The sequence below is a fragment of the Nematostella vectensis genome, chromosome 6 (genome assembly GCF_932526225.1).
Source record: "Nematostella vectensis chromosome 6, jaNemVect1.1, whole genome shotgun sequence".
Lineage (NCBI taxonomy): Eukaryota > Metazoa > Cnidaria > Anthozoa > Actiniaria > Edwardsiidae > Nematostella > Nematostella vectensis.
In genome coordinates, this window is record NC_064039.1 from 14,800,286 (window position 1) to 14,823,150 (window position 22,865).

At 45.6% G+C, this 22,865-nt stretch overlaps 3 protein-coding genes across 6 annotated transcripts; all 3 read left to right on the top strand.

Moving 5' to 3' along the window:
- Positions 1-454: 454 nt before the first annotated feature.
- LOC116619731 lies at positions 455-6,470 on the top strand. 2 transcript variants are annotated; one of them, XM_032384802.2, is made up of 7 exons: positions 455-610; positions 1,123-1,200; positions 1,724-1,762; positions 2,370-2,550; positions 5,356-5,408; positions 5,695-5,882; positions 6,283-6,470. In XM_032384802.2, the coding sequence occupies exons 1-6, from the start codon at positions 553-555 to the stop codon at positions 5,868-5,870; spliced, it is 585 nt and encodes a 194-aa protein (XP_032240693.2). In that variant the 5' UTR covers positions 455-552; the 3' UTR covers positions 5,871-5,882; positions 6,283-6,470. The 2 variants fall into 2 exon arrangements, with proteins under 2 accessions (XP_032240693.2, XP_032240694.2); XM_032384803.2 differs by having other exon boundaries at positions 456-610; positions 1,123-1,176.
- Positions 6,471-9,019: 2,549 nt separating this feature from the next.
- Positions 9,020-9,556, top strand: LOC116619722 (non-classical arabinogalactan protein 31-like). The gene has a single exon (XM_032384772.2). It carries the CDS (start codon positions 9,020-9,022, stop codon positions 9,554-9,556), a length of 537 nt encoding a protein of 178 aa, XP_032240663.2.
- A 989-nt stretch (positions 9,557-10,545) lies between these two features.
- Positions 10,546-14,350, top strand: LOC5515168 (CBL-interacting protein kinase 10). 3 transcript variants are annotated; one of them, XM_032384747.2, is made up of 7 exons: positions 10,546-11,254; positions 11,395-11,500; positions 11,637-11,706; positions 12,193-12,335; positions 12,434-12,483; positions 12,577-13,102; positions 13,776-14,350. In XM_032384747.2, the coding sequence occupies exons 4-7, from the start codon at positions 12,302-12,304 to the stop codon at positions 13,871-13,873; spliced, it is 708 nt and encodes a 235-aa protein (XP_032240638.2). In that variant the 5' UTR covers positions 10,546-11,254; positions 11,395-11,500; positions 11,637-11,706; positions 12,193-12,301; the 3' UTR covers positions 13,874-14,350. The 3 variants fall into 3 exon arrangements, with proteins under 3 accessions (XP_032240638.2, XP_048585502.1, XP_048585503.1); XM_048729545.1 differs by having other exon boundaries at positions 10,546-11,500; XM_048729546.1 differs by lacking the exon at positions 11,395-11,500.
- Positions 14,351-22,865: the final 8,515 nt, after the last annotated feature.

The following is a 22,865-nucleotide window of genomic DNA, read 5'->3' on the forward strand; positions in this document are numbered from 1 at the left end:
ATTAAACGAAATAAATAATATTGTGTGATTAGCACTGATTCAAAGGTGGAAAATTTTAATCTGGCAAACGCTCAGACACAAGTATCCCGTACGTATCATCCCTTGATGCATACTTGAGCGCAAACACCCTTTTGATAAAGGTCTACTGTCGTAGCGGGAATGTTGAAATGACAGGAAATATTTTTATTAGCCCGCTTAACAGGCGCTAGTTGCGTGTAAGAGACGGAAGAGCAGAGCTTAGGTAGACGAGCTAATTGCGCGAAAAAACGGAGGCGATAACGTGCAGGTTTCGGAGTATCGTGGGGCGCTTTTCCAGAGCCTTTTTAGGCTATATTTGTATGCAAAATATTTCCTGTAGAGTAAGACGTCAAAATAACTGTTAGAGATTGAAACCTGAAGTGATGTTTTCTAGCAACGATGTCGATAGCAAACCCTTTTACTGCCTTCATATGGAATTTGTCGTCAAGCAGTATCCTTATAAAAGCGGTGTAGAGAAGGCTGAACTCACACTCACGGTTCAAAATCAAAGTTGTTCTTCGTATCTACGTCGCGATGAAAGCTCTGCTTTTACTTTTTCTTTCAAGCTGTTTGGTGGCATCCATGCTTTCAGGTACGCTGTGATTTACTTGTTTTATTTTAACAAAAATCCTTTTTATAAGAAAGTCCATCCTGAGGTTTACTCAAATTTTTAATAACACACTAAGAACATACTGAGGCTCAGTAGATAGGAGCATTGATGTTTTAGTCCTGATGCGTTTTAAAATGCAGAATCGATTTGTGTTTGTGAAAAATTGTTTCAATTAATTTCGTATGATATTTTGATATACACTGAAATTTATCCTTAAGAACATTTTCATCCTTAATAAAATGCTCCAAAAAATAAGAACGGTCCAGCTTCAACGGAAAATTAGAAATTCTTATAAAAAAGAGTATTGTGAATGTTCTTATATCAAAAGTCAAGTTATAATTTATTCATGTTTTTTTTCTTCGCATGATTTAGGACTCTTTCTGTGTTTGAAAAAAAAAGACTGCTTTGAAAAGCATTCAATCATTTTGAATGCATTATACCAAAAGTCATGTAATGATTTCATCGCATGATTTAGGCCTCGTTCGCTTTTTCAGACTCAGCATCTGGCAATCGGGGTCAATCATCGGGAGGTAATGGGAATCGCCCAGGTATGAAGAAAAAGAAACCCCTAGGTAATACAAAAACCATTCGCATGCTATTTTGCCCATTTTGAGTGAGGAATTTCGTACTTTCGACACATTGGTCAGGTGGTTCTTGTTGAGAGAAGCTGCTTAAACTAGCATCGGTCTACCTTTCTGCATTTGAAAATAAGACCGCTTGCGGAAAAGCGTTCAGCCTAGCCGTAGCAAGCCTTGAATTATTGGCGGGCACAAGATGTAGATGTAGGAGATGGTTTATTATTGGTACCATATAACTTTTGTTACATAGGTTGTTTCAAGTTTAAATACAGAATCATTAAGAAAACGGGGGGGGGTACCCTACCCCCTGCAGCAAGGCAGCCAGGATTTCTAACAGACGGGGGCCCAAAAGGGACGTTCAAGGCATTTTCTCCTGTAATAAAATTTAAATTTTGCATTTAAATAATGTTTTATAAACTCACTGTATTTTCGGCTAATAGGGGGAGGGGGGGCTAATGCATTATATCCAAAGTCGTGTGATGATTTCATCGCATGACTTGGGTCTTCGCTTTTTCAGACTCAGACTCAGCTGGCAATCGGGATCAATCATTGGAAGGTAATAAAGAGATTATTCCGCATATCATTTTTTGTTGATTTTGTGTTTCGTACTTTTGACAATGGTCAATGTTTCTTTGCTGAGAGAAGCTTAAAGGAACACCTTGAAGCCATGAAGGAACATCTAGGTATGATGCGCAGAACAACAGATTGCTGAGATACGTGTGACAGTATCGTGCGGTAGACCAAGTCTTTTTGTTTTAGATTGGCGATGTTTTACCCCCAAACTGTCATATAGACAAGCAAAAAAAATATATTTACTTTATTTACCTTTACTCGCAAACCACACTCCTTGTTTAGTACACAACGGCTTTAATGATGCACACTAGCAGATGAAGACGTAGCTTTACTCGAATAATGCACATCTACGAAAGTGTTCAGTTTTGTCACAGCACGCATATGCGCATTCTTTTCCAGCATTCTCGTGTGGAACTTGGTGGCGCAATACAATTCTTGGTCGATGCCAAACATCGATACAAGCCCCTCCTTCATGGGGCATGACCTCCCATTTTATAACTCCAGGGAACGTTTATAAGGGGGTGTTATAGCCATTCTTTTTATATGTTTGGAGTTCAGAGATTGATAAAAGAATAAATTGCTTTATGCAGGTCGATCCCATGATTATGGATGTGAAAACAGCTCGCCCGTTAAGATCGGATGCTTCAAGAGCATATATGGATGGGGAAAACAGCTGATGCCTGAACTTCTCATCACTGACCGGGACAACACGAGCAACGTCTTCTCTGGCGAGGAAATCGACTGGAAAAAATGGAGGGCCTATAGAAACGAGTGAGTGATATAATAAACGATAACGAATGAGTGAATGGTATATTGAGTCGACAGCAACGAGTGAGTGGTGTAATGAACCGACAGCAACGAGTGAGTGATATATTGAACCGAAAGCAAAGCGTGAGTGATATAGGGAATCGACAGCGGCGAGTGAGTGGTATAATGAATCGACAGCAAAACGTGAATGGTGTTATGAAACGACAGCAACGAGTGAGTGATACAATGAATCGACAGCAACGAGTGAATGATATAATGAACCGACAGCAGCGAATCAATGATATAATGAACCAACAGCGACGAATGACTGATATAATGAACCGACCGCAATGAGTGAGTGATATAGAGAATCGACAGCAACGCGCGAGTGATAAAATGATTTGAAAGCAACGATTGAGTGATGTAGTGAATCGACAGCAACGAGTGAATAGTATAATGAACCGACAGCAACGAGTGAATGATATATTAAGTCGACAGCAACGAGTGAGTGGTATAATGATTGACTTACAGCAACGAGTATGATATAATGAATCGACAGCAACGAGTGAATGATATAATAAACCGACAGTGACGAGTGAGTGATATAATGAACCGACAGCGACGAGTGAGCGATATAATAAATCGACAGCGAAGAATGAGTGATATAATGAACCGACACCAACGCGCGAGTGATATAATGAGTCGCCAGCAACGAGTGAGTGGCATTGTTAATCGACAGCAACGAGTGAATGTTATAATGAACCGACAGCAACGAGTGGAGATATAATGAACCGACAGCAACGAGTGGAGATATAATGAACCGACAGCAACGAGTGGAGATATAATAAATCGACAGCGACGAGTGGAGATATAATAAATCGACAGCAACGAGTGGAGATATAATAAATCGACAGCAACGAGTGGAGATATAATAAATCGACAGCAACGAGTGAATGGTATAATGAACCGACAGCAACGAATGAATGATATAATGAACCGACAGCGACGAGTGATAATGAACCTACAGAAACGAGTAAATGATTTATTGAGTCGACAGCCACGAGTGAGTAGTTTAATGACCGACTTACAGCAACGAGTAAGTGATATAATGAATCGACAGCAATGAGTGAGTGATATAATGATTCGACAGCAACCAGCGAGTGATATAGTGAATCGACAGCGACGCGTGAGTGGTATAATGAACCGACAGTTACGAGTGAATGGTATAATAAACCGACAGCAACGAGTGAGTGGTGTAATGAACCGACAGCAACGAGTGAGTGATATATTGAACCGACAGCAACGAGTGAGTGATATAGTGAATCAAAAGCAACGAGTGAGTGATATAATGAACCGCAGCGACGAGTGAGTGATATAATGAGTCGTCAGCAACGAGTGAGTGATATAGTGAATCAAAAGCAACGAGTGAGTGATAAAATGAACCGAAAGCGACAAGTGAGTGATATAATGAGTCGACAGCAACGAGTAAGTGGTATAATAAACGCCAGAGACGCTGTTTGTAGATGGTATAAGCCAGCGATACTCTATCAAGCATAAATTACCGCAAAAGTAAATTGGATTTTATTAGAGAACTTAAGATTGAGGTTGGACGAGTTTATCGCTAACGGCAAACCGCAGGCCGCGGTTTGCGGTTTCACGTTAGACGTAGGCCCATTTTTTAAAATTAAGATTCGAGGTTGTCTGTACAAGTCATTATATAGCAATTCCTCAACCCAACATAAACCACTGACACTGTTTTGTGTTTGGCATAAGAGAAGTTTATTATAAAATCACTACAAACTGATAAATGAAAAACTAAAATAATAATAATAAACCTCTCTGCCACCCTTCACACAAAGCCCAGGGTGGGAGGGCGGGAAAAATATGAGCTTGATATATAAACGTTGAAAAGAACAAAGAATTATAGAGTGAAGCTGTGAACGTGTGCTAGCAATCAAGACTAGAGATAACTGAAATACAATATGCTGGCTTGAGCAATTAATCCCTTTAAGCTAGGTGCCCAAAGGGGGGTAAATTCCTCAACCCAACATAAACCACTGACACTGTTTTGTGTTTGGCATAAGAGAAGTTTATTATAAAATCACTACAAACTGATAAATGAAAAACTAAAATAATAATAATAAACCTCTCTGCCGCCAAACCATCAAGCATAAATTACCGCAAAAGTAAATTGGATTTTATTAGAGAACTTAAGATTGAGGTTGGACGAGTTTATCGCTAACGGCAAACCGCAGGCCGCGGTTTGCGGTTTCACGTTAGACGTATGCCCATTTTTTAAAATTAAGATTCGAGGTTGTCTGTACAAGTCATTATATAGCAATGACCCTCTAAAAGGAGCCATATAAAACGTGTAAATAACATCGCTATAACAAAAATGGTAAAAAAAGGTTTTTGCACCGATAAGCTTAAGATTTTTTCGAAGCAACAGGTTTAACAAGAAGCTTTAATTCTGGCGCCATGTTTGTTTCCATTCATGCCGACCACTTTGACTTTGCGCTAATAAAAATCATTCTCAAAAGTATTTTTCAATTGTAAAACAAATATCAGTTGAAAGTTAACACATAGTAAAATCTAACTCTCTGTGTTAAACGTGGGATTTCGGTGAACAAGAATACGCAAAACCTTGCCGTAAATGTCTTACTTCTAGAAGGGGTCCCAGCCGTACAAAACGTGAACTTCGAACGGCAAACGCGACGGCAAGCCCTGGTCACGTGACCGCTTAAGGTTTGCGGTCAGCCGTAAATCGCGAAAAACCTGGATCTTAAGGTCTCTAATATATAAATTCAAACATGTGAATTTGTCTTAAAGATTTCTTTGCCGATGTTCCGATGCAGCCAAGAAGAAAGGATACAAGAAGATCGGTAATAAAAAACTAAAGCTAACAAAATAATCACCACGTCCACGTCCACTTTACCCTAAAAGAGGTATAAAACCACCGTTTTCGTTCATAACAACAATTGCAACAAAGAGCAACAAGAAGCAGAAAAGATAGCATAACAACAAACAACAACCACAGCCACCTAACTTCCCAAACCACCATTACTTCTATTAACAACAATTGCTACAACAACGACACTACCATTCACCAACACCTACCACAAACAACGACAGTTCTATAATAATGCAACAATCCCATGTATCTCCCAGGTCTGCAGTTTTACGGAGAGTGCTGGAGCGGACCTAACGCCGATCAAGATTTTGACCGGTTGGGCCCATCCATTAACTGCACTCAGAATCCGAAAACAGAAAAGAGATGCAGAAAATCTAACAACAGGGCGGCGTGTGTCGGAAAAGGATTTGCTTTCTATGTGTACGAAATCTGAAATGACTAAACGGTCAGTGACTTGCGCAGAAACAATACAATCATTTTTTGGTGGTATCCTTTACTCCATTACCCTTAACTCCAAATAAACAAAAGCCTACCTTTGTACCCCCGAAGGACTGACTGCTGGTTGAAGCAGTCATTTTCTCTTTTAAACATTGCTTAAATTGATTGTGTAGTTCCTGAAAATATCCATACATCCCCCCCACCCTTGATTTGGAATCTCCAATCCCCTGAAAAAAAATACAGTAACTGTTAATGAAAACGGGGCATTCCCCCCTCCCCTCTGGAAATTCCAGGGCGTTTGAATCCCCCGTCCCCCACACCCCACGTAATTTCCAATCCCCGCAATGGGGGGATGGATATTTCCTGGAACTACACATTATTGAAATGATGTCTGGTCTATGTTTCAGGGTTTCTACAGCAAAAGTGATCGATCGGATTTTAGAAGTTACTTTAAAGGGATGTTTAGAGAAAAAAATCTTTTAAAAATACAAGGAGAGAAGATATAATTCCTCTAACAATAAAAGAAGTTATAACGAATGTATTCTTTAATGATTGTAGTAGAGATAAATGGTGAAATAAAGGCCCCGAAATGACACAACAGCTTATTGCTTCTCATAGTTTGGTTCTGGGGGATAAAAAACTTTTATATTCTCTCGAATAATGAATGATCACAGAAACAAATAACTAATCATATTGCACGTTTTATTAGATGATATGGCGTCCCAAACATAGGCTTTCACCGGTTTGATTTTGATAAAAAAATTGCACTATGTATTTCCTGTTGCATCAACTTTTCAGTCAATAATTAATCCATAATAAATTGATTATTAATAAGTTATTAATAAGTGATTAATTTCTAATAAATCATAAATAATGTTTAATCTTGTTGATACACGAAATCTGGTAAAAAAAAGCTACGCACTAGCTTAGATTCACCGACTACCGACAAGACCGATAATTCTTTTCGACTACCGAAAAATTATGGAAATTTTAACTGACTACCGACATGCAGCCCCCCCCCACCCTCCCCACCCCCCCCCCCCCGCTCTATCCAGACCCTGTTAGCTTGGGGTGTTGGTGGGAGATTTATGGGACAATTGTGGATGTGCCGGATCGCCCTAGTGTTATTTATCTATCAGTTCAGAGATGCCAGGTAGTCATTGCTTCCGGTTCTAGAGATATATTGAGAAAATAGCAGTATTTATTATTGATAGTACTAGACAAGTTAGACATGCCAGGGTAGTAACTGCTTCAGGTTCTAGAAATGCCTTGTATCAGTCTATATTGAGCAAGAAGTTTTGATAAGGGACCCAAATTTGTGAATACAATGGCATAAAAACCTTCATTTTATAAAGCTTTTTATCGAATGAAAAAGAAATGTATTGCTTTTTGGTTTTGAAGAGGCCCTTTAAAGATATAAAGGCACATTTAAATGAAAATTCACCATTTTCCGATTATGAATTGATTTTGAAGTGATGGTCCCAAGAAAAGACAAAATGCCTTTTAGCTAAAAAGGCTTCCTTCGTAGGACACTCTCGAGCTAATAAAATGGAGAAAGGTAATTCGTCTGATTGGAAAGTAGAGCAAATAAGTCTCACGACAATAAAAACTGATTTTAATTTATTTGTAGTGTAGATCGGAATTATGTTGGCATTTTCTTTTAATAAAAGTGAGTCAAAAGGGAGTAAGTAAGCATAAGACTGAAAAACAGAAAAATCAAAAGCGAGACTGATAAACAGACTGATAACCAGGTGTAAAAGGTCTTGGGAACATCAACTTGACAAAATCAACTTGAAACAAGGGCTAATACGAAAACCTTCCTTAAAACAAAATAGATTACAGCAAAATAGAAAAATAAAAAAATAAACGTTTTACAATTTAGGCCTTAAAAAGCAAAATAATCTACATACGGTAGGGGAGAGAGACCTGCCCGGCGAGTAGCTACCATTCTTCCATCAGAATAGTTATTGTTAATTTCCGCCCAAATTCCAGCACTCTCGCAATAACGTGTTCCAGTGCAAGTCGCCTCTTGATTTTATCAAATGGTTACCTTATGGAACCACATCTATACCTTAACTGATCCGATTACTTTTTCTTCTCTATAAATTTGCTACTATGAAGAACCAAAAGTTCGAGCAAAATCGGCACAAATGTCTCCGGGAATAATAAAAATGGGATTAAATAATAAAACTCTTTAGCGTTCAGTGCCGTAGCAGCCTCGGAATATTGGAGAGGCACAAATACAAAAACATTAAGAGAATATCGGGGGCACCGCCACACCCCTATAGGTCATTTCCATATATTTGTTTTCAAATATTGGGGGGGGGGGGGGGGGCACATGCCCCTAGTGCCCCACCCCATGCTACGGCCCTGGCGTTTGCGAGAAATTAAATCGATTGTATTAAAGGATTGCCAAAAAAATCAGGTCTAATTTGGAAATCAAGACCAGCCTAACAATTGGCTGTTCTAAGAGAGGCATCATATGAAGATAGCCCTCGGTTGTATTATGTTAACGAAATTCGCCATTTCTCTGCTTAAGACCTGTTCTTATTAAAACCATACCCCCCCCCCCCCCCCCCCCCCCGAGCTCCATTATTTTGTGTGTGTGTTTTAATATTGTTTACTTGAATGTTAAGTATATCGCTGCAAATAAGATAAAGAAGAGGTGGTCAGAGGTGGTTTACAGGTATATAGCCCTTGGTGATATCAAACCATCTTTCTCGTGATTCTCAGTCGATGAAAGGTGTGCTTTTGACTATCAAAAGTTTAAATTAGGCCAAAAAATCCTTTGCTCTCAAAATTACCTGCGTCTATTTAACAGACCTCTATTTAGTTAGACGTAGAAGCCGATTATACTATCATTCAATAGTCAATGAGGCCGAAGTAGGCTATATTGATAAGCAATATATTTACACACTTTTTGCTCGGACGGCACGGGTTCTTTTTTGATTAACTATTTTTTGCTGAAAAAATATTTTTTCTGCTGTGTGATGAAGGGTGTAATAGCAATATTTCCAATTTAAACAAATGCCGCTTAATGTCTGCGATTGCCGACCACAGGGGAGGAAATTAAAAGGCCACCTAGTCAGAACTTCTGAGAGGGCTGGGCAAAATTTTATTTTGAGCTAGGTCGGTGAGTGCCCCATGCAATCCCGTAGCCAGCGGGGGGACCCATTATTCGACCCGCCACTCGACCCATCACTCGACCCACCACTCGACCCACTACTCGACTCATCACTCGACCCACCACTCGACCTACCACCCGACCCACAACTCGACCCACCACTCGACCCAACACTCGATCCAGCCCTCGACCCACCATTCGACTCAGCACTCGACCCAGCGCTCGACCCATCACTCGACCCATCACTCGACCCACCATTCGACCCATCGCTCGACCCACCATTCGACCCACCATTCGACCCATCGCTCGACTCATTGCTCGACCCACCACTCGACCCACCACTCGACCCACAACTCGACCCACCACTCGACCCACCACTCGACCCACCACTCGACCCACCACTCGACCCACCACTCGACCCACCACTCGACCCACCACTCTGCCCACCACTCGACCCACCACTCGACCCACCACTCGACCCACCACTCGACCCGCCACTCGACCCGCCACTCGATCCACCATTCGACCCACTACTCGACCCGCCACTCGACACTTGACCAACCACTCGACACACCACTCGACCCACCACTCGACCCGCCACTCGATACTCGACCACCACTCGACCCACCACTCGACTTATCACTCGACCTACCACTTGACCCACCACTCGACCCGCCACTCGACCCATCACTCGACTCGCCACTCGACACTCGACCCACCACTCGACCCATCACTCGACCCACCACTCGACCCGCCACTCGACCCACCATTCGACCCACTACTCGACCCGCCACTCGACACTTGACCAACCACTCGACACACCACTCGACCCATCACTCGACCTACCACTTGACCCACCACTCGACCCGACACTCGACCCATCACTCGACTCGCCACTCGACACTCGACCCACCACTCGACCCATCACTCGACCCACCACTCGACCCTCCACACGACCAACCACTCGACCCTTCACTCGACTCGCCACTCGACACTCGACCCACCACTCGACCCATCACTCGACCCACCACTCGACCCTCCACACGACCCTCCACACGACCCACCACTCGACCCATCACTCGACTCACCACTCGACCCATCACTCGACCCGTCACTTGAACCACCACTCGACCCGCCACTTGACCGGAAGTATATGCAACGGATATGCCTTTTTAAGAGTTGTCTTTGATTTTGGCATATAAATTTGTGGTTTCGCACACATTCTTAACTTTATTGAGTAATTAACCCAAGGGGGTCAGCACGAACGGCTCACTTCTGGTAATTCAAATGCCTTGATTTTAACCACATAAACCTGACGCTCTTTAAAAGGGGGCGTTAGAGTGAACCACAAAAACATTTTTGCTGTGAGAATTTACATATTCACACTAAAAAGAAAATCAACAGTAAAGAAAGAAATAACAAGCGAATCCTCCATAAAAATGACTGACATCATTACAGGTAGGTAGGTAGGTAGGTAGGTAGGTAGGTAGGTAGGTAGGTAGGAAGGTAGGTAGGTAGGTAGGTAGGTAGGTAGTTAGGTAGGTAGGTAGGTAGGTAGGTAGGTAGGTAGGTAGGTAGGTAGGTAGGTAGGTAGGTAGGTAGGTAGGTAGATGCATCCTATGGGTGCATCCCATTTACTATCAAGTATAACCCATGCACAGACGATAGCACCATAGTCTAATATTGGCTGTATATGAGTGACTGGTTCTTGCTTTAAGGGTTCTTGCTTTAAGTGACAGGAATTTCTTTTTCTTTTTCCTAGTCGCTTGGAGATCTTATTACGAATGTACTTGAGGTGGTTGTCCCGGGTTTGTCTAATTTGATGACAAGCCAGTTTAACATCATCGACACATTCAAGCAAGACATTTTGGGTGCTGGCAGTCAAATCATTTCCTACCAATTTGCTCAACTTTGGCTTGCTACAGCATCGATCATTAATATCGTAGTTTGATGCCCAACAGCAAAACAGTCTATGAACGCGCAATGGCCCGAGATTTGAGCAGCTCCTAATGGAACAGACTCCGTCTAAATGAAGTCTAGGCGCGCGAGGATGCCTTAGCTTTTTCTCGCGCGCGCAACTTTTTCCAGCCATGGTAACGCGTCTGACCGTTGTTTCGTCACAGGCAAAAGTGGCGTGTACAAACAGATTTTCACACTTCTTGCTGAAACTTCGGTGAGGCAAGACGTACATACTTTGCAACTGCAAAAAGAAACGAAAAATAAGCTAGAACAATGCCCGAAAGTCATAAAAATACGTGAGTATCAGGCAGACTCTTCTATAGATTATTATTTTTCTTTTTTTAAAGTGAAATAAAGTGATAAAACACGATTAAACGATGGACTGAAAACTCCATCTTGCAGATGATATATTTATATCGAATGATTTGCCCTTTAGTTGCAAGCGGACTCGAAGAGAAAGTGGCGAATCTCTTCGTCCGCCAAATAAGAAGGTCAAACAGACATCTGGCACGTCCGCAAACTGCCCGCCAAACGAGACGAGGGTAAAGACATGCAAATAAAGAGATGATCATAAATAAATGGACCTTTGATTATCGGAGCAGGATTTATTCAAAATATCACAAAAAATTGTTCCCCGTCATTTTCTGGAGATTTTTATTTATTGTATGCTAACACTAGGTCCCATCCCCTGCGTTGGAAGTGACCACGGCGGCTTCGATTCCACGGCAAAGAAAGCGAAGGGCGTGCCGTGAGTAAATCAATCATTTTTACTCTTTTTGAATTATAAATACACGGCATTTATAATATTAATAATGATAAAACAAGAATGATGATGATAATGTTGATACCCAGTAATATCAGGTTTCCTGTCAAAACATTGGTCAATAAATGATGGTGGTTGTGGTGGTGGTGGTTATGATAATAATGATATCAGTACTTTATTTATAAAGTGTCATATCCTGATGCTCCAATGACGATTTACATCTTCTTTAACTAAAAAAGGTTGATATAGAGAAAAAAAGAAAGATGATGATAATTTACAATTTAATTGAAAATAATAAAAGGCAAGTTATAAATATATCTACAAGCTAACATAGATAAATATATGTGTTGCGTGATAAAAATATTCTTAAAAAGTTTAAAATTAATCATAACACTGTTTAAGTAGGTGATTTTTATGATTTTTTTTAAGAAATACAAAATGAATGTTTTTTTTTTAAATATTGCCCTTTAGCAATCGATGTTGCCATCACGGATGAAGTGCTTCGCCGGGAGTATTGTCTCGGTGCTGAGCTAGGACAGGGTGGTTACGGGAAGGTGGTCAGTGCCGACAAGATTGTACGATGGAGACGGTTCAAGCGACCAAAGACAGTTCCCGTAAGCTTGGGGAATAATTAGTATGCTTTGCTGTGATTGGAATTTATTGTTAAATCTTTTTTTTACTGTAAAACTGAATTCAAGTGCTTTTGTCATAGGTCGCCATCAAATATATGCCAGACGACGCTTATACGTCGCCATGTCCAGAGTATGTCTTAACATCATATACCTTACCTTACTTGTAAAGCATCAATATGTTTTTGTGGCCATGTTGTCACTTATGCCGTTTTTGTTGTAACAGTTCAAGGATCGCATCATTCCAACTGAGGTCCGCTATCTGCACAAATGCCATCACGTGAACATCATAGAGCTCCTTGCACACTACACCATGCTTGACGACGAACAGACCTCACGTCACGTGATAGTGATGGAACGGCCTGCGCACTGCCTCGATCTGTTCAGCTTCCTCGAGATTCAGCCACAAGGACGCGTGAAGGAGAAGGTCGCCAGGAAGATCTTCCGTGACGTGATGAGAGGGGTTGACTACTTGGACAAGAGGGGAATCCTGCACAATGACATCAAGCCAGAGAACATCCTGCTGGAGGTTGAGCCCGCGGACAAATCCTCTAAAAGGCCACGGTGTAGCGAGAGGAAGTCAGCAGCTTTTCCCGCCATTGCTGGCCCATCAGTAGAACACGCGTCCGCCAGTGGAGCATCCAGTACCGAGCGTGCTGTTGCAAATATCCCTAAAGTCATTCGCGCCAAACTCATTGACTTTGGGTTCGCTACCGGTCGCAACGCAGACCCGAAAGTGTCCAAGTTTAGAGGTTAGCTCACATTTGGTATATTTCTAGAGTAGTGACGTGTGCTACAATTTATTGAAAACATACTGGTACTCAAGCAGCCCCTATCGCTCTAAAGGTTGATTGCGAATCACGTGTTTCATCTTAGCACAGCTGACCCTAGTTGCTCCCACATCCCCAAAGGGTCGCAAAGCGATCCAAAGCGAGGACGCGCGGCGCCTTGAGTGTGCTCCGGTTTATTGTAGTCCGGTGAAAACCTATAGTGCCTTGGTACTCAAAGGCAATCTGTCTTGACAGGTACAATGCAATACTGTCCGCCCGAGTACGACTCACTCCGCACGTACTACCGCCGCGAGGCGAATGTCTGGGCTCTGGGCTGCACTCTATACGAAATGCTAACGGGCCGCGTTGCGTACAAAGGGCCCAGCCAAGCAGCTAACCAGCCCCTTCAAATCCCCAAGTTCCTTTCGATGGGTAATTCCTATACTTGAGAAACTTGGGACATGGGGTAGCTAGTGATTTAAAAGAAAGCGTTAGATAAACGTATGTCTTTGCGCAGACTTCGTATTGTCAGATTACGCTTTTTTTTTCTTATTTTGTGAGTAGTTTGCAGCGTTGATATCCTTTTTTTTTCTCACTTGTATCCCCGAGATTCGCTGATAAAATACTGATACATAATTTTGTTTTATTTTTCAAGACGCGTGTGAGCTTCTCCAAAAGCTGCTCGAGAAAGAGGCGTTCTGGCGGACGAGCCTGGAGAGCATCTCGCAGGATCCGTGGCTCACAAGGGGCTAGACAGGGGGGCTTGTATCTAGTGCCGTAGAATTCAATAAACAGATCTAGCTGAAGCAAGGCTGAAGTTTAGGAAATGTGGGACTCTTCTATAAACAGATCTAGCTGAAGTAAGGCTGAAGTTTAGGAAATGTGGGACTCTTCTATAAACAGATCTAGCTGAAGTAAGGCTGAAGTTTAGGAAATGTGGGACTCTTCTAAAGGGTCTAGATATTCTAATGTAATAACATCCTAGAAAAGCCAGAGTAAGTAGGGGAAGAGTCTTCCTCTATCAACTCTGACAAAAGGGAAAGTTTTCATAAATCGGTAAAATCCAATGTACTTATAATTTTCTTGTGTTATTTCTGAATTGTTTCTTTTGTTTTCTTTTATTATTATTTATGTGTTTCATGTTTATGTTTTACAAATTTATGAAAACCCCTCATATGATACCACATCGGTCTAGGAAGTTATATTTGTAAATATAATTAAGTAAAATAATCGAAACAATGTTTTTTTTGCGCATGCGCGGATATTGAGCAGTGATTCGCAGTGGTAAAGCTATCAGCTGAATCGGGAACAAGGGACGCAGAAATTATGAGTTGCTTTCTTTTCAAGTTCACTACTCAGCTACGCGGATGAACCAGTGGCTAGTTTTACAACACAGCACGGAATAAACCAGTTGCATTACTACCTCTATAGCCAAGTTTCATTCTATCTAAGTCTTCTATCTATCTTAGTCTTCTATCTATCTAAGTCTTCTATCTATCTAAGTCTTCTATCTATCTAAGTCTTCTATCTATCTAAGGTCAGTGCATTTTATTGTTGAGATAAAAATCACATATAAAAGCATACACAAAGTTGTTTATCCTATTGGAAGATACTTCAATGCCTCCTTAAAGTACCCTTGTCAATCACACCTTTGTTATTGCGTTCATTCCATATTGGGGGGGGGGGGGGGGGTGAATAGGGGTATGTAAATTCGCCGATACGCAACATTTTCGGGGCAAATCCGTGGATCCGCAGATAGTTTAGATCCGCATGGTTTGACAGATAAACAATAGCATCGATTGAAATTCATTTAAAATCCGAAATTCGACCTTCAAAGCAGTCAAAATTCGAAATCCGTGCCCAAATTGTCAACAGATCCGTGATCCACCGTATTTCCAAAATCCGTCAATCCGCTGAAATAATCATCAAAATCCGTAATCCGTGAGCATTTCGAGGCTGAATCCGCCGATCCGCGAACCTATTCACCCCCCCCCCCCCCATATTGGAAGTCACATAATATACTTAGATCTACCCTGGGTAACAGAAGCTCGAGCTTCACTCCGACAACACGAGCCGAGAAGCGGCGACGAGTTTTGCTCGGATGACAAAATGGCGGCGGACAGAGGCTGTTAAATGCGGTAGGTGCGCGCGCATCCTGCGTACATACACGACTGCCATGAGGAACAAGCTCATTATCGAGAAGTCCAGGGGCACGCAGCGCGCTTTGTTACGTCGGATAACTAGACTCATTTGAATCCGGTACAATGACGCGTCACCTTTTAGAACTGGGTTTGCAGCGACTTGAAGATGGCAAACGTGCCAGCTCACAAGTCCTTCTAATCACTGGCCTCAACAACATTTCAAGAAAATTTAGCCAAAAATTGTCGTTTTTGCCAAACGCGGTCACCTCCATATAAGGAAACTATTATATTCCTGATTTGGAAAAAAACTGCATGATTCTTAGTTTTTTTTTTTCAAGGTTACCGTACCGCAGGTGCTTCGTAAACATTATGACTTGTAATCAGAAGAGAAAAACAGTGACTTTGACCATCTTTGGTCAATGGAGAAAGTATCTGAAAAGAAACTAAGAGTCCTCGGTACCAGTCCCTCAAAACGACAACGTTTTCTTCATATGGAATCACAATCTGGTTATTAGCTGTGGGGAGGGGATGTGCAGTAGTCAATATATATAGAAAAAAGTATTTTTTTAAAAAAAGACTACTTTTTGGTGGTAAAGTGAGATGGCCACAACCCCCTATGCCTGTACATACCCAGTAAGCTATTTAGTACTACGTGGTGGCCATGAAAATAGCTATTGAAATGATTACTGTACATGTGTTAAAAACACAGTCAAAACACAGTTTACCAAAAGCTAAAAGCGATCCAAATGAATGCATTTCAATGGTAATTATGGCGGAAATGTGCAGCTTACTTGTCCAAGCGCAAAACTCGAAATCATTGTCTCCAAATATTAATACTTACGTTTTTTTTATAAAGGGAAATATCAATTCTTACTTTTAGATAGTAGTATTCTTTCTGTGGACGATTTGATCGGCAGTATGTTCCTCATTCTTCAAGACGTCTAGATCGAGATGTTCAGATTGTTATAGTCGATTTAGAGCAAGATCGGCCCAACGGAATATCGTTATATTTCACTTTGACTTCAAACTCGGTTTAGTAATTACAGCATATTTTAAAGGAGTCTCACATATATTTTTGCACTGTCACTTTTTTCCAAACTTCGCCCTTCGATTAATCCCAATTATTCCGCAATCGGTTTGGATTTTACCTGGCATTGCAAAAAACACCGAATCTAGGATGTTTCTTTCATAAGAATTTGAAAGAATAAATGAAATCGCGTAAATAATGATTGTATGGAAGCGGTTTGAAAATGCGTGTTTTTTTAGGAAAGCAGTCCTTTTGAACTGACGCGGGCCACCTTAAGGAAAATAAAAACTTGTCGAAGGACAAAAGAGGGGGGGGGGACTTTGGATTTTCATAGACACCGAAACGCGTTTCGCGTAGATTACGCTTGCCGGAACGGCAGGCGTCATGTGCGTTTGCGGGCAAACACTGGGAAGCGAGGGGTATATGGCACCACTGCTAACGGCGCTGTTTGCCATGTCTGTTACGTCGGAGCTAGGTTAGCTCTAATACAAGGCGAACAGGCTTGCCTTTAAAGTCCACCCGTCTACCGCAGTCATCCCTGATCCATATTTGGACACTCGAGACAAACTCAGAGGAAGATGCTGCGACACAAACGGGGGTGTCGGGTCCATAGACGACTTTCTCGTGCGGCCTCCGCGGGTTTCTAGGAAAGCGAGAACGTTTGAAGGCTTGCCTAAGGAGAGGAGTTGCGTGCGATCTACGATATCGCAGCAGATGTAGAGGGCCTCTATTTTCGGCAAAGCCACCTTAAGTGGGAGTCCCCCTAAGGGCAGTGCCGGAGCGCCAGGAAGCGTGGGCGCCTTATCGGCCGCTAGCAGTGCCGGAGCGCCAGGAAGCGTGGGCGCCTTATCGGCCGCTCGAAGTAGAGCGTCTGTTCGCCTTTGGTGAGCACAGTATGTAACACTACCATTGTGTTGAACACAGCACGCCTTCGTGTTTAATAGGACTGAGCATGGATTGGGAAGGCTGGCGGATGCTGAACGAAGAGGCAAAAGGGGTGGAAGAGACGAAGAAGGTGGCAACTGCGGCGGGAGCCTCTATAGCCGATCATATCAAACACGCTATAGCCGAACAAGTCAAACGCGCAAAACCCGGTTTCCCTAGGTCTCTGACCCTCAGGCAAAAGCTGCTCTACGCCGTGCCCGCGACCCCCGTGGAGAGCACGGCCTCAGACATCACCCCACTACTCACGCAGCTAGAGATACACGTGGCTGAGGACAAATCATTCACGACTAGGGTCCGAGACATATTCAAAGAGACAGTAGTCACGCACAAGTCCGCCAAGGAGTCTCGCCGGTGGCTATCGGAGCCTTCCTATGGGTACTGGCCACAGCAACTCAACTTTGCGGTCTGGTGCGCAACCGCCGGATGCGGGGTGTCCCTAACCGACCCAGCTTTCGCCACGCTACCCTTTGTCATCAGGGGATTTCTAAGGTTTCACGTCTACTTTACCACGCGGAGGGTACTCTACGAGCTCGGCGCCCCCCTGCCTGGCGACAGCCCGTTCACGCAAAAAGGTAACCCCTACAAGAAAGCCGCTTTCCAGCGTCTATGTATAGAGTTCGGTTTGCCGCGTAAGCCGGACTTCCGATGGAAAGGCGGGCGGAACCACGGGCTAGGCGATGTGTTTGTGTTCTACCCGGGGGAAGGGGTATCGCAAAGTGCACGTGATCCGTGGCTACGACACGGCGGCGGACGAGTACACGAGCCACCTCAATCTGTTTAGCGGCGAAGGTGGGACGTACAATAGTGGGAAGCAGGTGGGTTTCATACGCAACGACGACCACGGGGGCGTGCAATATAGCTGGTTTGCGTCTCCCAAAGGCGAGGGGCTAACAAAAGCAGGGCTAGGAAGACTCGATCGCTCGGTCGAGGCGTTCGTCTACGCAGTGCTTGGCGCGCAGGTGAACGTCCGTTCCTCCATCGCGGGGGCCGGTGGGCCGGCCGTGGAGGCGCAGGCGGAGTTCACGAAGCTGCTTGAAGACGCGATCATCGAAAACGACATCATCGCTCAAAGCGTGCAAAGGCACCAGTTAGCCGTGCAGAAGGCCAAGGTGAGACTGAGTCTTGCGGTCGCACCAGAGGTGTGGCTGATGCCGGGCGATCTGGTGATAAACACGTAAAGCGTTGTGGGCTACAACAACAAACTGCAGAAAGCCACAGACTCCATGACGCTCGGCGCAAACGCGATCAACACTGAGACAAAGCCAGTCGGTGCTCATAACATGTCCGGTGGGCATCCTAGGGTGCAACACGTGACTGATCCGAGGATCGACCGCGAGGTGCGAAGCAAGACTTTCGCACCTGCGAAAGTGCACGCAGAGGGCGCGGCGCCTGCCCCCTCTCCACGTATGCATGCTGCGCATAGCATGACTGCCGCCGGAACGGCAGGCGCAGCCGGACCGGACGAAAAGAGTGACCACACCGCCCTCAAGGCGGGGTTGTCGGCACTCGCGGTGGCCGCGGCGTATTACTTGTTCCGATGATTGCTTTGCATTCGACGAACCAAGAACGCGGCTACGGCTAGAATGAGCAGCCACGCATTCTCGCCAAGGAATTTCACCGCTTCTCCTGCAGCCTTAAACACGAAGTTCGCGATGCTGCCAACTAGTCCAGGGAGAAGTTCGCCTAGCTTTTTCCCGATAGCCTTAAGCCCGTTACCGACCCCTCTGGCCACGGAGGAGAGCGACATGCCAAGCGACGTCACAATGGCCGCGATCGTCGTCGCTACGGCCAACCCGATAGCGGTGACGGTAAAGCCGTACTTTTTGAAGATGGCTTTAGATGCGCTCTCTTAGCGGCTTTTGGTTCTCGAGCTCTCGGTTTTCGCGTTCTAGTTCGTCAATCTCGGATAGCCTTTCCTCGTTGCGCTCACGGGACTCTTGGCGGCGGCTCTCTGACGTGTTAGGGTCGTCGATGGTCTCCCTGTCTGTGGCTACCACCCCTTGCAGCTCTTTGACTCGTTCTGTGTTCTCCTGGATGACCGCGTCTATCTCTGCCACTCAGAAGAGAGGATGAAAGAGTACATGAAGGCCCTCAAGACGAAAAAAATTCTCGAAGTTAGAGGTTTGCTTGCGTCACCCTTATACCATCGCCCTAGTTGAACGGTAAGCGCAGTAAACCACCACCCACGTATACGTATACGCATCGACCACACCGCCCTCAAGGCACGTGAAACGTACACATGTGTTGCACCCTAGGGTGTATGATGAGCGACGAATACTTTGAGAGTCTTCTTGAGGGGGGCGCCGCCGGCCTCCCGGCCGTCGGGTCGCTGGGCTGCTCGACGCAGCCTGTCAGAACGACAACCGAGAACGGCAACCGAGCAAACTGAGATAGCAGAGGCGAGGGAGAAACTCGCGATTCTCGTAGCCTCGGGGAAGTCGAGAGAAATGGTAGGCAAGGCCCTGACTCACGACGACGTCAAACGCATGGGCGCCGAGGAGGTGAGGAAGTACGAGAAGCGATACGAGACCGCTCTAGCCAGCCGGACTACAGACGCCCTGGCAGACAGCTTTCTGAAGCTTACGACCAAGCTAGTAGGCATGACGCTGCCGATAGACAGTGTGGTCGATCTCCACAATGACCTAGTGTCCGACTACATCATCAACAACGAGCGCCGCACATTGTGCGGAAGCCTGTCTCTACGCTGCGGTCGTTTGATGGCTTTAGCCGTCGGTGCGTTACACGTAGCACGCCATGTGGACACTGCCGGGACGGCAAGCGCTGACACGCGGTGTCAACACGAGGTAGCAGTCGCGGACCCACCAGTGGTTTGCCCGCAAACGCACACTGGCGAGTCTGCCACCTCAGAGTAGACGTTCATTTGAAAGCTTGCCACTTCTTCAGCAACCAAGTAGTTGCATCACAAATGGAGGGACCTCAAGGAAGTACTAGTGCTCAGCCTGCCGGAACGACAAACGGGTCAGCGGAACCTGACAAACAAGCTGCTGATGAGCATCATCAAAAAACTGCTCACGAACCTGCACGTACGCCTTCGGCGTTGGTGGAGAGACTCACGAGCCCTGAGCCACCTGCGACACGACCTAAACACCCTGGACGAGTCGAAGCCGGAAGGCGCTTGGCAGAGTGGAACCGACTTAACAGAGCGAAGAAGAAAGCTGTGCAACACGTTGAGTCGCCGGTCGCTAGCGAGTCGCAGGGACGCGAGGGCTTGCGCGCGCGCGCCGAAGATGCCGCCGCCGGAACGGCAAGCGCTGGCACGCCTTCGGCACACACACCAGTCCCGGAAAGCAACTCTGCTTGGTCGGCCAGCTCGGTTATCGGAGTCGCTGGTCTTCTAGTGTCATTGATCAGCCTCTACACACGTAGGCGGGAGCTGGCTGCCGCGTTCACTCATACACCAGCTGTTAAACAGAGAGCTACCGATCCACTTGTAGTGGCCGACGACGTGACCCCGCCCGCAAATGCACAGCACATCAAGGATCTACCGCTTGCCGCTCCGGCGACAGCGCTTCGCGCTCCCGGACTATGCAAATCTCGACTGTTAACCATGGAGTAAGAAGACATTTAAACACAAGAGCCCCACCCATATCCGCACGTCCGTGCATCATATGCGTACACGCGTACATATGTCGACGACGCAGCAAAGCAAGATTACAAAGACCATCACCGACGCCGCAGTCATAACCGGCCTCGTCGCCGGTATTGGCTGGGTTGGGCGCAAGGTCTTGCGCGAAGACTTCACCAAAGACCCCTCCGCGAACGCCATGAACTGCGCAAAAATGACTGCCGCTGTTGCGGGTGCTGTCGCTTTGAAGGGTTACCTTGAGGACCAGAAGATCCTGCCCAATTAGTAGTGTACTACACGTGTAGGCAACGTATTAGACTCGTGTTCACGTACACACAGCACGTGAAACGTACACACTACTCGATGGCCTCCATCGCAATTTTGGTTGGTGGCGCCGCCCTAAACGCGACTGCATTCGTTGGTGGCAACTACCTCGCAAAGTTCCTGTCAAACGATGAGAGCCCTGCCTTGGCTGAGAAGGAGAGGCACGACAAGGCCCTCAAGAAATACCAACGAGATTATGGACGCTACCAACAGCGGCGACAAAAAATCCTCGATTGGCAAGCGCAAAGTCGCGAGAGAGGGGCCCTCGCAAAGCAAAACTTCACCGACACTGACTACGCGCTCAAACTCTACAACCAGACCCGACCAAAACAATCCCTGGAGTCGATGTGGGCTCCTGAGCTGTCCGACTAATACATCCCCAGCAAAACGCAGAAAAACGCCGAGTTAGCGTACATTGGCGCCGGCGCTCCCGCCATCGGCTACACAGCTAGCCGCTTGCTGTAATGCAGCTGCCGTTCCGGCGCCTCATCTAGGCGGCCTTTTTCCATACTGCGCGTATACGTATACGTATAAGATGATTGCAGACCAGTTGTGGAGTGTTATGCACGAGGTAGCAGCCGCTGCTAAGCGAGTGACACCGAAGGTGTCGTCGATGGGTGGATTATGTAGCTTTGGTGACATTGCTAAACGAAGCCTCGAGTTGTGGCGCGCAGACAGGGAGTGCGTTAAGAGATTCACCAATTTCGTTCTCCGAGGGCCTACCGACCTCAGAAAGACCGCCTCGGCACTACCCGAGCAGACGGCAACCGCCTGTTGGGGACTGATACACCTGTTGCAGTACATTGCCGACACGTAATGGCGGCGAAGCGAATGTCCGACGAAGAACTCGATGCGTCGAGTATACTACGCCTTCCAGGGAGTGACCGCTCTGCATGCCAAACTTCCCAAGGGCTTAGCCTCCATAGATCAAGTGCGCAAGTGGGTAAGCTCGCAGCCCGCCGGGGGCTACACACAGACAGCCCCTCCTCCGACTTCCTACGCCCACTTCTCGGAGCAGATACCAAACCGTATCCACCAGTCGGACCTGCTATTCTTGCCAACCGACCGCGGGTACAAGTATGCCCTGACTGTAGTTGACGTTGCTTCACGATATAAAGCCGCCCGCCCACTGAGGACTAAGAGCGCGGCCGTCGTCTCCCGCGAACTCGCTGACATCTATGCAGAGGGACCTCTCACATGGCCTAAAGTCCTCATGGTTGATGACGGCACGGAGTTCAAGGGTGCTACCACAAAGTTCCTAACAGACCACGGGGTGGAGGTCCGACGGGCTGAGCCAGGGCACCACAGGAGCCAAGCTTTCACCGAGTCTTTCCATCGCTGGCTGGCACAGCGCCTATTTCGTGCGCAGTACTCGAAGGAGCTTGCATCCGGCGAAACAAACCGCGAGTGGGTTACCGCTTTGCCAATCGTCATCTCAGACATAAACGCAACGAACACTCGCATGACTGGCTTTGCGCCTAAAGACGCCAAAAAACTGAGACGCGTGCCTCTCAAAGCCGAAAAGCCCCCTTTAGAGGTCCCCTTAGAGGTCGGAAAGGAGGTGTACATCGCCGTAAACGAGGAAGACCTCCAGGACAAGGGCCGACGGCGAGCAACGGACCCGTGGTGGACAAGCAAGGCATACCCAATACTAAAGAGGGTTATGGAGCCCGGACAGCCAGTGTTGTATTACACGGCGTACTCTAAGCACGGCTTTACGCG

Excerpts from the sequence above, each read along its gene's own strand:
- LOC116619731 (XM_032384802.2), top strand. The coding sequence starts at position 553 with ATGAAAGCTCTGCTTTTACTTTTTCTTTCAAGCTGTTTGGTGGCATCC. Across the intron at positions 1,201-1,723 it reads GAAGAAAAAGAAACCCCTAG|ACTCAGACTCAGCTGGCAAT; the intron begins GTAATACAAAAA and ends TCGCTTTTTCAG. Across the intron at positions 1,763-2,369 it reads TCGGGATCAATCATTGGAAG|GTCGATCCCATGATTATGGA; the intron begins GTAATAAAGAGA and ends TGCTTTATGCAG.
- LOC116619722 (XM_032384772.2), top strand. The coding sequence starts at position 9,020 with ATGCAATCCCGTAGCCAGCGGGGGGACCCATTATTCGACCCGCCACTC.
- LOC5515168 (XM_048729545.1), top strand. The coding sequence starts at position 12,302 with ATGGAGACGGTTCAAGCGACCAAAGACAGTTCCC. Across the intron at positions 12,336-12,433 it reads AGCGACCAAAGACAGTTCCC|GTCGCCATCAAATATATGCC; the intron begins GTAAGCTTGGGG and ends CTTTTGTCATAG. Across the intron at positions 12,484-12,576 it reads TATACGTCGCCATGTCCAGA|TTCAAGGATCGCATCATTCC; the intron begins GTATGTCTTAAC and ends TTGTTGTAACAG.